The sequence below is a fragment of the Rhamphochromis longiceps genome, linkage group LG6 (assembly GCF_057381845.1).
Source record: "Rhamphochromis longiceps isolate RC_006_pf linkage group LG6, R_longiceps_female_GT1.1, whole genome shotgun sequence".
Lineage (NCBI taxonomy): Eukaryota > Metazoa > Chordata > Actinopteri > Cichliformes > Cichlidae > Rhamphochromis > Rhamphochromis longiceps.
Genome location: NC_140562.1, coordinates 42672561 through 42689519, shown reverse-complemented (window position 1 = coordinate 42689519; position 16959 = coordinate 42672561). Strand labels below are relative to the sequence as shown.

The 16959-nt window shown below is 45.8% G+C and overlaps 1 protein-coding gene across 4 annotated transcripts in view; it reads right to left on the bottom strand.

The window, feature by feature from the left end:
- Positions 1-16959, bottom strand: part of rptor (regulatory associated protein of MTOR, complex 1) — a 217397-nt gene that overhangs the window by 37567 nt on the left and 162871 nt on the right. For all 4 annotated transcript variants that reach the window (XM_085410820.1, XM_085410819.1, XM_085410821.1 and 1 more), the window contains exons 21-22: positions 10646-10801; positions 1989-2107 (exon numbers count right to left, since the gene is read on the bottom strand). In XM_085410820.1, coding sequence (XP_085266946.1) covers positions 1989-2107; positions 10646-10801 — 275 coding nt within the window. The remainder of the gene's footprint in view (positions 1-1988; positions 2108-10645; positions 10802-16959) is intronic.

Below are 16959 nucleotides of genomic sequence, written 5' to 3'. Positions count from 1 at the left end.
ACAGCTTGAAAGATTAACATGACTGATGATGATTAACCCTCTAAACGTGTTGCAAAAGTGTCCTGAGCAGGTGCAGGGCACGACTGAATCCTGTCTCCTTCCATTCAAGGCGTCTTCCTTGTTCTCTTATGTTGCTTGTCAGGGACCTAATCTTTATAAATATGACACCACTGTTTGTTAAATTGACTTGAGTGTGCAGGTCCACAATAACTCATGCTCCAAAAATGTGTTACGGTGCTGGCAGAAGAAAACGTCTATTGCATTATATTGTTAATCGCGTCCTGTTCTTTGTTTTATTGCAGCTGAGACGGAAGCCTCCATGCAGAGATGCTGCCTGTGTGAAGGTAACAGAGGGAACAATTGGTGTTGGTGGTGGAAAACACAAGAAATCCTGCCCGAGGCTTAGGATGGGTGGTGGAGTATAGTGGTTATTATAGCTCCTTAAGTTACGGCAGCCTCTTTGCTCTGCTGCGCTCTGCCAAGCCTCGGGGAGTCATTGGCCCTTAATTGCATTTGCACAAAAGTAATGGCCTTTCGGAGGAAGCAAATGCCAGTGGGAGGGAGGGGCATGTGTGCTGGAAGCTGATCTTTTTCACTGTATAACCATGAGGTGAAAAAGAACTGATATACGGGGATACAGAGACAAAAAATCAATTATAATATCCTCATTATATTAGACTCCAGAAAATGAGATGATACTCAGTTTTAAGAATTACTTATAACGTGGACAGCGGGAAAAGGAAGAAAAGGCTCAAACCTTAAATTCAAAATGCAGTAAGCAAAAGCTGTAAAACTAATTTCCCCGCTCTTTATTGAATGCTTGTCAGTGATACACATACGCCTTTTTGAGAAACAATCAGCAACCTGAAGAGCTGAAAAACGAAGCGGATGCAGTTCCTCTAATGGCCACATGAGGGCGGCTCTAAAAGGAAGTCAATCCATTTAGATCATGATAAAAAAGGCCCAACATTACCGCTTTAGATTTTTAACAGCCTCAATACTTATTCTATGGGTATTTTACATTAAATTAAGGCACATTATTATTTATTGGACAAATTCATTAAAAATTCTCCAAAAAGCACCGAAACCACAAACACGGAGTTCAGCGACTCGATTGGTGGCTACAGCTACCTGTGCAGGCAAAGCACACACACCTCTAATAATGCCCAGCGCCAATTCACAGGTGTCTTTGTCGATGTTTGTATTCAATCTATGGATGAATACGTTATCCAAGCTTGCAAGCATTAGCTTACTGCTAATTACAACATAGCAACCATCAAAATGCTAACACTGAGGCTTCAGAAAGGGACTCCACAACCAACTATGCTACAGTCACACTGGGGGGAAAAAAAAAAAAAAAAAAAACAGTGCTTGGGAACTGAATGCAGCAAGACCAAAATAAGTGTGACCACGTAAAGTGAACATGAAATCAGTCTGTTGCCATTTTCAAAGCAGGTCTGGTGCATCAAAACGGCGACAAACCAGCATGAAGATGGAGTCAGTCAAAGCACAAAATTATAAAATATTTCTATTTTCTTGCTGCTTGGCCTAATAATTTTTTTTAAGGACTGTATATTGGAACCAGGATAAACCTGCTTAGCAACCACCCTATTGCAGAGTCGCATCCCAGTCCAACTGGCTGTAAGGTGTCAGCAACCTGTCTGCTGTTGTTTGCAAACCATTATCGACCAGTGAATGAAGTCAGTCTGAGTCATCTGCACTTGTTTGGAGAAACGCTGGGTTCTATTAGACAACTTGTGTAATCATCTTGTGATCAAAAGCAGTAGCCCGGTTCCCACAAATACTTGCAATCTGTTTCCAAACAAACTAATTCACTGCAGTTGCCGGGAAACCACAGGTCAGGTTTTACTTCCTACTCAAGAGAAGGTTGTTATCCTGTTCTTGCTCTGGTGTGACTGAGCCAAATGAAAGTCAGTCTTTAATACACAGTTTGTGATAAAAGCTTTAAAGACCCGAACATAACGCACCTTGTATGCTATGCTATTGAGGACCTTCATGGCCAGATCTGACACTTCAGGAAAAGGGTCTGCAGCCAGATGAAGCAGCACTCTCCAGATCTGAGTGTAAACACTGTTGAAGGACACGCCTAGAAGAGACAAATAAAACGAGAAAATTCAGCTTGGAAGCAAAGTTTTAAACAACGGACACAAATCACACACATTGAGAAAATTAACACACGTACAAAACACCCACAAACTCATACTGTACACCTCACTCTGATGTAGATCTTATAATTCACTTCATGTTCATTACAAGAAGAGCTAAGTGCTCATCTCATTAGCTTCATGCTACCCTCTCCGGTCATTTACCTCTCCTGCAGTTATAGGTTTTTTTGGCTGGCAGAGGGAAACGGACCTCTGGTGTAAGCTAATGTACACAATTAATCAACGCACAACACACACGCGCAACAAACAGCTGGCTCTCCGCATCCACCGGAGCTCCACTGCCGAGAACTGTTGCTGTTATCATGAATACAAATGAACAAACATTTCCTGTTGTCAAGGTGTTTTTGTTCACTCGTCATTATTCTTTTCTTCTGCATCGACTTTGCAGCGAATGTGACAATTTGCTGATTTTCTCTGAAGCTTGTTTGTTGTTCTTTGAACTTTCTCCTCCTTCTGTCATTTTCACAAGAGTTTCTTGCTGACAACAGTTTGTTTGGAGGCACCACCAGCCTGTTGTGTCTCTTTGTGTTAGAATGAACTCTTTTTCTTATTCAAACTCACCCTAGATTGTGAGCCTTTACTTGCTCCTGCATGTTTTCCTTACTTAGCCCTCTTCCTGCTGCAGCCCCTTTTCTACTCTAGCTCCATCTAAAAGTCCTTCAGTCCGTCAGCTTCAATCTGCCGTCTTTCTCAGTGTCAGGCACCGGGACACTTGGCAGTCCCCAGCTGTTGCAGTTTCTCATTTTGAATTGATTATTCCCTCCTCCTTCTCAGATCTCTCCGACTATGAAGGCAGCCGTGCAAATTTGACCTCTAAGGATGACCGCTGTCACGCTCTACCCTGCCCAAATCTCCACTTTTCTAAAAATCCAGGATTTATAAACCCTGAGAGGTAACGAGAACGACTGAAGTCTGGACCCACTAACTGAGACTCCCTGCCAGAAAGTGCTTCAAACAAGGGAGACAAAAAGGGCAACCGCTCCCCCCAAAAATGGAGGAAGACAGAAGGCAGCAACTAGCGGATGGATGCAATATGAAAGATGTGGTGTCGGCGCAGCGAATCCCAAACAGAGTGCAGAAGGAGGGAAAAAGAGAACAGAGATGGATCATACATTTCAGAAGCCTCTGTGCTCTGACATATGACAGAGAGTGATCAAAAAGGCAAGATATAAAGAGAGAAGACAAAGAATAAGTAAGAAAAAAAAGCATCCTGAACAAGGACGGAGAGATGAAGTGACGGAGAGAGCAAGAGTGACTGCGGGAGGAAGAGAGCGAGGGAGTTAAAGAGGTGATTAGACTGCAGCCTGAGGGCCAGGATATGATTAGCGACAGCTAGCCAGCGTGCTAGCTGCTGCAGTAAACAGCCACTTGATAAATGTGAAATACGGTTCCTCTCCCATTTAACTGCTGCGCACAAATTACCAGTGCACCATCCCTACACAGTCCACATGAAAGAACGTGACGGTGAATATCATTCACTGGCTGAGCGCTGCAGCACAGCCGTGTCCTGACGTGACACTCGTGTCGTCCCAAGTCTTGTGCAGAGAGAAACGGATGTACAGTAGTAAAGATGTTAACCGCTGGCTAAATGAACCACTGCATCATTTTTTTATAGCCTCCACCAATTCTTGCAGATGACATAAATCACTTTTAACACTGCATATCATTTTTTGGGAGATTTAAACGGCTAAAACATAAAAAGTACATCAGAATGTCTGAAAGCAGTGAAGGACCTCGTGTGTGTAAAATATATTTTTAATATATTTCGAGCGAGAGGTAAGCAGTGTAAGCAGCCCCAAATCATACCTGCGGTGCTCTTTAAATGTGAGACTGCCTCAAACACACTGACAAAAGTGAATTTAAGCTTCTGATGTAACAAATTTGAAAGTTGGCCCAGGCAGACTAAAAGTCTGCATTAGTCATGGCCTACCTTAGATGCACAGCTTCACAGCTTTAGTCTGGAATGAAAATATCAGCGCGGTTCACAGACTGTGAACCTTACTGACTTTTGTATATTAGCTTTTTTAGCACCATCACAAAGATAAAACGGTTGATGTTGTCTTTGTCAGCTGCTAGATGGATGGACGTGGTGCAGCTATTAAGGGTCGTTAGAGGGCGAATGGCTGTAACGGCTGAAATAAATACTGCATCCAAAAGGAAGTAACCTTTGTGGACAGAACTTAACCACGGAAAGGGCTTTGTCCACCTTTGTGGTTACAAGATCAGTTTTTTGCAGATGATGTGGGCTGCTGCCCTCTAGGTGACCTTTCACCATGAGGTTTGGATGAAAGCTGAGCAATTCTAAATTTGAAACCTGCTTTGAATTGGGGATTAAATGTTGCATATGGTGGAGTTAAAGCACCTCAGGGCGCAGTTCAGAGTGGAGGAGGTGGTTGACAAGTGGACTGCTGTACCAGTCTGTTGTGTTGCAGCTTATCAATCTAAGCTCACCCTGTAAACAAGAGGCAGACACGACAATCCTCAACAGTGCGTCTGGGTTTGTGTTTAGAGGTGAGGTTAAATGCTAAGTCAGACAAGGGGAGCTCAGAGCAGAGCTGCAGATTTTATGCATGGACAGGATGGCTCCAAGGTGAGGTGTCTTAGAAACGTCCACCTGAGAGAAGACCTCTGAACAGACCCGTGTGGCCTGCCTGGGAGTGCCTCAGTATTCCTGGAGAAGGGAGGGAGGCGGTAGCAAGGACCGTACAGCTCTGCTTCAACTGTGACCCACACTCAGAGAAGCAGTACTGCATGTATGACTGCATGTATAGATGCCACAAGCTGCAAATGCGCAATATGCATCTAGTTTCAGTACTGTATCGTGTTTTATAAAGATATTTTACATAAGCCGTGTGTCGCCGTTTTCTTCAGATTACTCATCAACAACATTCAGCACTAAATCGAGGAACGATAAATCAGGCAGACACCTAAAAACCTTACATCCCAAAACAGTGTCCTCCAAGCACAACATCAAAGACTTTTTTATGTTACTGAAAACAAAAGATTAAAAACAATCTCTGAACCTCGGCTGAAGCCATATTAGATATTTATGCCTTACAAATGAACCTCCCAGCTTGGGGGTAATTATAATAACAAATAGTAAGTCCATCAATCTGTGCTCTGACCCTGGCCCACAGCACACTTTTATTACCCTGTTGGTTTTGTGCAGGCAGACTCCTGCAGCTGCTGCATTCAGCATTGAAATCTGTTCCAAAATGCTGGCCTATAATACACGTACCCTCTCAACATTTCTTTGTTTGCAGATAGATGAGATAAATCGGTGAATGCATGCTGCTGTTTACCACAAAGTGAGAAACAAGTTAATGCTTTTTGTTTCCAGTTGAGATGAAAAAGCAAGCCCCAAGGGTCTTATGAAAGCAACTTCAAACCAAACAAAGGATGGAAAAGAATAAGTTAAGAACAAATAAATCAGAACGGCAATTGAAGTCTCAAATGAGTTAGATAACTGAATCTAAGTGACAAAAGAAATGCAAGAGGCTAAAGCAAATCTAATTCTACACAAATCTGCACTCAGGTAAGCATTTTAGCCCTTTCTTCGTGTCCCAGAAACATCCATTCATCTTCTCTGCCCACTGTGAGAGAAGGCGTTTATACTGGCTCGCTGAGGGGAGTGTTTGGACTCTGCTCAGCTGTGCTGGGGGAACCGTTTAGTGGGTGAGACCCCAATATGTTTATTTATTTAATAACCCATTTACATGGACGGGAAGCTCACGCCAGCAGTGCACGTTGAAAAACGTTTCAATGGGCATCAAATTTTAGATTTGTCAGACTAAAGGGTAAAGAGAGCGAACACTGCCAACGTGTTTTTAATGATTTTCTTCATCAAACATTAATTTCCAAGCTTTGGTTTCCTATTGTGTCTGCGCTATTAAAAACAAAAAAACATGAAAAAACTCTGAAAATCCCACCAGAACAGCTGGAAGGCCCTGATGAATTTGACTTCAGGTTTCTGGATTAGCCGAGAAATCCCTGAAGTTTCTTTTAGAGAGCAGAAAAAAGCCAGAACAATGTGTGTCTTACAGAATAACTCAAATGTGCGTTTGAGCAGGTCTCTGTGCACATTTACACAGTTAAAATAGAGAAGACACTGGTTTGCTTTCTCCTCAGAGGACCGATATGAAACAAAGCCAACTTTTATTACAATACCTCAAACTACTTTCACGGCAACTTGAATGTATTCTTCAGAGCTCAATTTTACATTTTTGCTGTGTTAAAAGCATTAACTGAGATGTGATGGGGCAGCTGGGAGATTAAGAAAGGTTTCCAAGTTAAAATTTAACATTAAAAAAGGAAAAAAGAGGGAGAGGGAATCCTGAGTTTCACTTTCCTCTTTCTTGTGGGGGTGGAAGTGAGTTAATAGTTGTTCTGCTCACACACAAACTGCCTGTCAGGGCGCATGGCGCAGCCCGCCAATCACCTGCGAGCAGCAGTAAGTGAACAGGGGCGACTTCGGTGTGTATCAGGAAAAGCACTTTAATGTCCCAGCCCCCCGCTCCCTTCTATGGTGTCCTTTACACATCTGCAAACCTTTACACTTGCTCTATTCTTGGATTTGGAGCTTTTCCGTCTGTGGCCTTGTTTCAGGGTTACTCTACTGAGGCCTCGCACTCTTCCTCTTCCCTTCACCTTCTTCAGGTCATTTATTTCCTTCTATTTTTCTCTCACGCACAGCCCCCTGAGGATTGCTGCTCACGTGATGGAAAATATTGCAACACTGTCCCTGCTGCTGACTGCATCATCCAGCAGGGTTACAGCTGCATTAGTCATGCTAATGAATGTCTCCAGATACAGCCGACACACAGTTAGCAAAGCTTATATACAATGAAATAATAAATAAAACAATGATTTTCTACATGCCCTTTGTCTCCGGTTCTGTTCATAATTTTTATGGACAGGATTTCTAGGCGCAGCCAAGTGGTGGAGGGCTTTCGCTTTGGTGGCCTCAGAATCTCATCTCTGCTTTTCGCGGATGATGTGGTTCTGTTGGCTTCATCGGGTGAGGGCCTCCAGCTCACACTGGAACGGTTCGCAGCCGAGTGTGAAGCAGCGGGAATGAGGATCAGCACCTCCAAATCTGAGGCCATGGTTCTCAGCCACAAAAAGATGGAGTGCCCACTCCGGGTCGGGGATGAGTTCCTGCTCCAAGTGGAGGAGTTCAAGTATCTCGGGGTCTTGTTCGCGAGTGATGGGAGAAGGGAGCCGGAGATCGACAGACGGATTGGGGCTGCAGCTGCAGTAATGCGGACGCTGCACCGGTCCGTCGTGGTGAAGAGGGAGCTGAGTGTAAAAGCGAAGCTCTCAATTTACCGGTCGATCTACGTCCCTACCCTCACCTATGGCCACGAGCTGTGGGTAGTGACCGAAAGAACGAGATCGCGGATACAAGCGGCAGAAATGAGCTTCCTCCGAAGGGTGGCTGGCCTCTCCCTTAGAGATAGGGTGAGAAGTTCGGCCATCCGGGAGGGGCTCAGAGTAGAGCTGCTGCTGCTCCACATCGAAAGGAGCCAGCTGAGGTGGTTCAGGCATCTGACAAGGATGCCTCCTGGGCGCCTCCTGGGTGAGGTGTTCCAGGCATGTCCCACCGGGAGGAGGCCCCGGGGCAGACCCAGGACACGCTGGAGAGATTATATCTCTCGGCTGGCCTGGGAACGCCTTGGTGTTCCCCCGGATAAGCTGGAGGAGGTGGCTGGGGAGAGGGAGGTCTGGGCCTCTTTGCTTAGGCTGCTGCCCCAGCGACCTGGCCCCGGATAAAGCGGATGAAGATGGATGGATGATTTTCCAAACAAGATGCTCATTTTCAAAACCAACAGCCCATCTCAAAGAAGACTACTGGCTTAAAGGTAAACTAATTTGCTTTGAGACATCATAATAGAGCTCTATAAACTTAAAACAACCCATCTGAATGTTAAATGATTGTGAAATTGATATAGGTTAGCATGCTACTGTTGCATGTTGTTCCTCCACCTGTATCTACTGACTATTTCTTTGCTAGCAATAGAACAGATTGCGTATTAAGCGAGCTGACACCACACCGTCAGCTTACATGTTATTAGCTATTAGTTGCTTTGCCTGTGAATATAGCTGTTAGTGGTCGGTGCTCTTATCAAGATATTAAATAAATCTGGGTTTAGAATAGTGCATAGCTGCTGTTATATAATGTTTGTTTACCTTGTGCATGCTGCTTCTTAAATCATCTGTGGTTTTGTAAATGCAAGTGTTGCTAAAGACGGTTATTGTGGCAGATGAGGTTTTGACTTCGATAGTAAATGACAGTATGCATGTGTGTGTCTAGCCTATATTTTCTGCATGTTTTATACCAAAATCTTTAAAAAAAAACACAAAAAAAACAAACCTACATTTCATAGTTTGAAAAACGCTTTTTGCTCTCTTCAAAAAAAAAAAAAAAAAAAAAAATTCTCTTCGAGACACAGGACTTTTCGCAGCGGTGTTTCCTGGTTGAAGAATCACTGCTACTGAGCTGAACAGTTTCCTTTTACATCATATGACTGGGCTGCAGCAGGACAGTCCCCTGATAGAGAAAGAGCGAGCTCTGGGTCTTACTGGTGCCCGAGTCAGTGGCTTGAATTGATATGGCTTGGGACCACCACGGTCCTCCACCACATTAATGTCTGCTTCAAGGGATCCTGGAGGGGAAAAGTCATCAACTTCAAAAGAGCCCCCGGGGTCAGAGCTGCCCGGTGCTTCTGTGTCGCTCTCCATTCTTCTCTGGCCTGAGGATCAGTGAGTAACACCTGCCTCACACATCTCACGTCCTCAGTGCCTCCTCAGGGTCGTTCTCTACCCTTGCACACTTTAAGTATTTTTTTATTTTTTTATTTTTTTCTTGAAGTGACATCAGAAACAGCAGCATGTGACATCACGTGATGGCGGAGCTTCAGTTCATCCTTTGTCATCCTTTTTTTTTTTTTTTTTTTAATAGGACAGGGGGAAAGAATGAAAGAAAGAGGGGGAGAGGAAGAAAGAAAACCAAAGGGGAGAAGAGACGGTGAGAAGGGGGGGGAAGAGAAAAAAAAAAAAAAAAAAAAAAAACACTCCTGGGTCACCTGTATGGAGAGAAAGAAAAACAAAAAAAACAGGGGAGACAGCAAACAACAAAGAGCAACATAATAATAATAAAAAAAAAAAAAAGCACCATCACAATAAACTAGCTAGTCATAGATATCAATAGTTACTAAATAATAAACGATATTGTGCAGCACGCAAGATAGACAGCGCACAGTGTGCTTTGAGGCAGCAGCCAAGAAAGCTGTAGTCCGCATCTATGAATACCCATGTGTACACCTGTGTGCATACCTGTGTGGATCAGCATGCTTGCATTCCAAAGGTTTCTCCATGTAATGATCTGCTAGAGAGTGTGGGGAGCCACAGCCCTGTCCTCTATGGTATCAAGCAGGTATGGAGGAGATCAAAACTCCAGACATCCAGAGGCCCCCAGAACACAAGAGACCAAGGAAGACCCACAGAGGGGCAGCCGCGCCACTGTCCCAGTAAGAGCTAAGGAGAGTCCCAGATGAGAGCTCATTCAGCAGCCGCGGAGCAGAAGCCAGGGGGAGTTGCAGTGACGCGCCCGTGAGCTCCGCCGGCAGCCAGCTGTGCCTGAGTGACCGAGCCCCAGGCCGAGAGGCCGGGGGCACCCCACCTCCAAAGTGGCCCGAGCGAGCCCCAATAAGCGGCCGCCAAGGAGTGAGCCGGTGTGTACCCGGACACCCACCCCCAGATACAAAGAACCACCAACGCACCGATACCTGAGGGAGTCCGCCACCGGCAGGAGAAGTGGTGGTGGGTGGAGATAGGCCTCCAAACCTTAAGTATTTTTCAACGAAGGGCCAGCTCTGTTCTAGGATGCCCTCTGGACCCAGTGGAGGTGGTGAGTGACAGGAGAACGGCGGCTAAGCTGTCATCCCTGATGGACAACATCTCCCACCCCATGCAGCAGACTGTGACAGCACTGAGCAGCTCCTTCAGTGGGAGACTGCGGCACCCACGGTGTGGGACGGAGAGATTTCGCAGGTCTTTCCTCCCCACTGCTGTCAGACTCCATAATAAAGACTTTAACTGATCAAGCACACACATCCATACATATGCAATAATACTAAGTGCAATAATCCTTTCTGTCATCGTTGTATTTTTACTCAGTTGTATATAGTATTTGTATTCTATTTTTATCTTATTGTATATTTATTTTATTTTATTCTACTGTATATAGTATTTTATTTTATTCTATTCTGTACAGTTGTGTACTGTATTTATTCTTATTGTATTCTAATTTTTGCCTCATAACTTTTGCACTGTCCACTTCCTGCTGTGACAAAACAAATTTCCCACGTGTGGGACTAATAAAGGTTATCTTATCTTATCTTAACATTTACTTGTAGGAAACCACAGACAGAACTCGGGTAGTACTGGACATTGGTTACCTATGAGGGAGTTCAGAGAAGAATACGAGGACACCCGTCGCATTTTGTCGATGGTTTCAAAAGAGAGGATGTACTCGTCGTTGTCAGGACTCCCCAGGGTGCTGCTGGCACTGCTGCTGGTGCTCAAGTTACCAGGAGAGAAGGCTGCTGGTCCACCTGGATAGAGGACAGCAATAAGTTATGAGCATTACAAACGTAATCAGTTGAAAAGGAAGCTGATTAGCTGCTGTAAATATGCCATTATGTACATTGAAAAAAAGAAAACAAAACTGAACAGTCTAATCAACAGCCAATCAAGTGTGAAATGTGTAAACTTGGAGGCCAACGACAGAAGTCACAACTTCATTTCAGACGTCAGATCCACTTGTTTCCTGCTGTAACTACCATAAACACCGCTCATTACTCTGACTCACACAACTCCAACTCCCATGCATCGGCCAAACAAACTGCAGGCTGAAATGTGGAAATGGAGATTGGTGGAGAATGGAAATACGTTCTGCTCGGTGCTTATTGATGATAAACACCCCTGTGCATTGGAATAAGCACTGAGAATGTGAATTAGAAATGGTGTGAGCAGTAGGTTAGGCACTTCACCAAGTGCCAGTGATTTAGCACCACTCAGGGCTTAGTCATTGCTCAGCCTGGCAGTGGTAGACAGAGGGAGGGCAGTTAGCTTTGGCTGTCTGAATCACTGAACACAAACAGGAGGTCACAAGCTCACTAAGGACAGTGAGTTGTGCTTGAAAAGCCCTGGACCCTCGTGTTAGATTTACGTGGCTACGGCTTAAATTATTCCATGAATATTTTGATTAGCATTAGGTTTTTTATTGTTTTTACTCACACTTTAACTTCCCTTTTTTAAATATGAATAAGAAGAAAAGTTCACAAAAGGTTTTCTGAAGCGGACAAAGCTTTTCCTTGAAGTTACGGCTGTTTGAGAAGCAGAAAATAAGCGTGACGGGTTGAAAGACTCAATTTCAGTCCGTACAGCTTTTCCTCTGTTTTGTGGTTGTCACGCTGACCACCAGGAAGGACAGAAATGGACAACGCAAGGACCAACTGACCAAATTACCCTGAATCACACCAGCGGCAGACCAAAAAAACAAAAACAAACACAAAGCAAACCCAAAAACAAACAAAAAAGTTAAAAATTTGAGTCCTAAAAATGATTTTTGTACTGGGGATTAGTAAAGATAGAATACCTGCCAAACAAGTAACATGAAGAAAACTCTGTGAGCTGGCCAAATGTCAGCAAACCCTTCTTGTTAACAGGGAGGATTCACACGTACTCGAGTCGTGCTTTGATGCTGAGGTGATCTGCTCACAAGCAAATCAAACTGCATTCATTTAAATGCTCCAGATTTGCCAAAAAATATATCAAGTAAAACATATGACAATATTCAGAGTGAGCTGGTTGCTTGTGCAGCTTGTCATTCAACATCAAAAGAGACGTGAATAATCACCCTGTTAAAAACAAAGGCAGCTGGTCTGGCTCATGCTGACTGATAACTGAAGCTCTGTTAGTTTGTTTTGTCAATGATTGGCTGCAAAGATCCCCTCCCCGGTCACCCAGCGTCATACAGTGCAGTATGCCTTTGGTTTAAAGTTCAGCACCATGGACAGCTCCACATTTCCACTGGTGATTAGGCCGCTCAGGATTCAGATGCTCTGAACCCTCGATTTCCTTAACACGGTTATCTCAGTCATCTATTTATTGTCGCTGGCTCTGAGGGAAGGTGGCCTTAAAGACAGACGATGACCTGAGGAGCAGCACCAATCCCGCCCAATATAAGATAAATAAGGATTACGATCCAAGATGGCGCCGCGTATGGATGCCCTGGTGCTTCAGTGCGTTACTTCTGTCTTGTTTTTGTGCATAACTTCTGTGTCTGGGCACTCCTCTGGATATTCTTACACCAGAGAAGAGCTTCTTAACCACAGGACTACAACACCTGTGGATTTACTTCCAATATTTGTCGCATCCGCGGCAGATTTACTGCAGACTGTGATCAGGAAAGTGAGACGCCGAAAGAGAGGTAAGCGAGCCGGCGCACTCGTGCGTCTGAGGAGACGTGGACTGCGAACTGCTCTTCCTGGGATCTTCCTTTCCAATGTACGATCACTCAGGAATAAGACAGACGAACTGGCCCTGATGAGAAGCATGAACAGAGACTTTGCCTCCTCCTGTGTGTTATGTTTTACGGAGACGTGGCTCTGTGAGGACATCCCGGACAGCGCGCTCAAGCTGGAGGGCTTTCATCTGCTGCGCGCTGACCGGCAGGCCTCTCTCTCTGGTAAGACCAAAGGTGGAGGTGTCTGCTTCTACATTAATAGTGGCTGGTGCACAGATGTAACAGTGATTGCTCAGCACTGCTCTTCCTCTCTGGAATACCTTTTCATTCACTGCAAACCGTTTTATTCTCCGCGGGAGTTTGCTTCATTCATCCTGGCCGCTGTTTACATCCCGCCAGATGCGGATGCGTAGGCAGCTCAGTGCGCACTCGCGGAGCAGATACTGCACATGGAGCGGACATTCCCGGACTCTCTCATCATTGCTCTTGGGGACTTTAACAAAGCCAATCTGAGCCATGAGCTTCCCAAATACAAGCAGTATATTAAATGCCCGACCAGAGAGGAGAGGACATTAGACCACTGTTACAGCACGATCAGCGGGGCCTATCGTGCGGTGCCCCGCGCTTCACTCGGACTTTCTGACCACGTCATGATCCACCTAATCCCCGCGTACAGACAGAGGCTGAAGCTCTCCAAACCTGTCGTGAGGACCAAAAAACTGTGGAGCAACGAGGCTGTGGAGGAGCTTCGCACGTGTTTGGAGTCTACAGACTGGGACACAATGAAGGCTGCTTCTAACAGCTTGGACGAGTTTACGGACACTGTCACCTCCTATATCCACTTCTGTGAGGACAGCATTGTGCCATCACGCACCAGGGTGAGTTATAACAATGACAAACCCTGGTTTACTCCTAAACTCAAAAAGCTGTGGCTGGAAAAGAGTAAGGCGTTCAGAAGCGGAGACAGGGACTGCTACAGAGAGGCCAAGTACAGGTTCACTAAAGAAGTGGACATTGCTAAACATCAGCACTCTGAGAAGATGCAGCAGCAGATCTCAGAGAATGACTCGGCCTCTGTGTGGAAAGGTTTTAGGAATATCACAAACTACAAGCCTAAAACCCCCCACTCCACTGACGACTTGCTCTTGGCCAACACCCTTAACGACTTTTACTGCCGTTTTGACGAGCCATCAGGCAGCCTTCACACCTCCAACGGCCCCAACAATAGAGACACTTTGGACACTCATTCCCCCACCTCTCCCCCCTCCATAGAGCCATCACCACCTTCAATCACTTCACCTGCAACACCCCCCTCCTCACCCCACACAAAGGAGGATTTCACACCACCTCCTCCCACCACAACTCTTCATATTCATGAAGCAGATGTGAGGAAGCAGTTTAAGAGTCTGAATGCTCAAAAGCTCCCGGCCCAGACGGTGTGTCTCCTGCCACCCTCAGACACTGTGCAAACGAGCTGGCCCCAGTGTTTTCTGGCATTTTCAACTCCTCACTGCAGGCATGTCATGTGCCTGCCTGCTTCAAGTCCTCTACCATAATCCCTGTCCCCAAGAAACCTAGGATCACTGGACTAAATGACTACAGACCCGTGGCTCTGACATCTGTGGTCATGAAGTCATTTGAGCGCCTAGTTCTCTCCCATCTCAAGACCCTCACGGCCCCCCTCCTGGACCCCCTGCAGTTTGCATACAGAGCCAACAGGTCTGTAGATGATGCCATCAACATGGCCCTACACTTCATCCTGCAGCATCTGGACTCCCCAGGAACCTACGCCAGGATCCTGTTTGTGGACTTCAGCTCTGCCTTCAACACCATCCTTCCAGACCATCTCCGAGACAAGCTTTCCCAGATGAATGTGCCTGATCCCATCTGCCGGTGGATCACTGACTTCCTGACGGACAGGAAGCAGCATGTGAGGCTGGGAAAGAATGTCTCGGACTCCCGGACCATCAGCACCGGCTCCCCTCAGGGCTGTGTTCTTTCTCCTCTGCTCTTCTCCCTGTACACCAACTGCTGCACCTCCACCCACCAGTCTGTCAAGCTAATCAAGTTTGCAGATGACACCACCGTTATCGGACTCATCTCGGACGGGGATGAGTCTGCCTACAGGAGGGAGGTTGAACGTCTGGTGTCCTGGTGCAGCCACAACAACCTGGTGCTGAATGCCCAGAAGACAGTGGAGATTATTGTGGACTTCAGGAAGCACACAGCTCCACTCCCCCCCATCATCCTGACTGACACCCCCATCACCTCTGTGGACTCGTTCCGCTTCCTGGGTACCACCATCACCCAGGACCTGAAGTGGGAGCCCACCATCACCTCCGTCATCAAGAAAGCCCAGCAGAGGATGTACTTCCTGAGGCAGCTGAAGAAATTCAACCTGCCAACACGGACGATGATGCAGTTCTACACTGCAATCATCGAGTCCATCCTCACCTCCTCCATCACCGTGTGGTACGCTGGAGCCACTATCAGGGACAAACAGAGACTGCAGCGTGTTGTGTGCTCTGCTGAGAAGGTGATTGGCTGCAGACTCCCATCTCTGCAGGACCTGTACACCTCCAGGACACTGGGGCGTGCAGCTCGGATCTCAGCTGACCCTTCTCACCCTGGACACAGTCTGTTTGACCTGCTCCCCTCAGGCAGGAGGCTCCGGTCCATTCGCACCAGAACCTCTCGCCATAAGAACAGTTTCTTCCCCTCTGCTGTCGGACACATGAACAATAACCGTATGACTGTTCCCACCACTAACACATGACCCTACGCTGTGTCACTGCATCATTCCATGTTTGGCACTGATCACCACCTGCACTCATGTATATATCATGTATATATCTATCCACTTAGCACTTTTAATTCTTATTCTTATTTTTATTTTCATGTCTATTTAAGCGTAATTTATGACAGTATGTTTGCACTGAAGCACCGCAGCAATTTCCTAATGTTGTAAACCTGCTCAACATTTGGCAATAAAAACCCTTTTTGATTCTTTCTGATTCTGATTACTCTGAACTCTGAATCATGCAAAGCTGCTCAGGCAGAGTAGCATATAAAATGTGGACTTGAATAAGAGCCTAAAGGAGGTAAGAGGATATAGAAAAAATACTTTTACTTTAAAGTAAAAATTAAAAGAAAATGGAGAGGCGAAGCTGAAGACTAAGATGAAAATTATAACATTTATAGGTGAAAAACTCTCAATAATCATCGGCCAGTGCAAAGGTGAAGCAGCAACAATTAAAAAAATTCATTTAGCTGGATTTGACAAGTTTAGTCTCTCTTGGTAACTTTGATGCAGTTTGACTCACTAGGTTGGCGTGCCCTCCACAGCAGAGTGTTAGCATGAAGAAGTGTTTTTGGATAGGGATTTCTCTGGGAAAGGGCCAAGGTCCACCTCTGAATAGCAAACATACACTTACACAACAAAATACTGCAGGCGTACTAAATATTCTCTGGGTGTTACGCTTATGCCTAACATAAGAACACCTCTTCCACCCTTGTGGTCAACACCGGTGCCCCTCAGGGGTGTGTTCTGAGCCCTCTGCTATACACTCTCTTCACCCATGACTGTATTTCCTCCTGCGCGTCCAATCTCATTGTTAAGTTTGCAGATGACACTACAGTGCTCGGACTTATATCCAACAATGATGAGACAAACTATAGGACAGAGGTGCAACAACTAGAGTCATGGTGCCACGACAATAACTTGGTCTTAAACACCAAAAAGACCAAGGAGATCATTGTAGATTTCCGGAAGAGGGGTCATAACAACCATCTGCCTCTCTTCATTGGCAGTGAGGCGGTGGAGAGGGTGAGCAGTTTTAAATTCTTGGGGGTAACTGTGACCGAGGACCTGTCCTGGGGCAACCATATCACCTCAGTTGTACGGAAGGCCCAACAGCGCCTCTACTACCTGAGGAGACTGCGGAGCGCACACATTCCCAGATCTCTGATGTTGAACTTCTACAACTGTGCCATCAGCAGCGTTCTGACGTATGGATTTCTAGTGTGGTTCCCCAGCTGCACCAAGGCCGATCAGCAAGCACTCCAGCGGGTGGTGAAAGAAGCTGGCAGAATTATTGGAACAAGTCTGCCAGAGATCAGTAATATCTTCCCCACTCGCTGTCTGAGGAGGGTGCACAGTATCCTGCGGGACCAACATCACCCTGCGCGCCACCTTTTCCATCTGCTGCCCTCAGGGAGAAGGTACAGGTCTATACAGGCCAG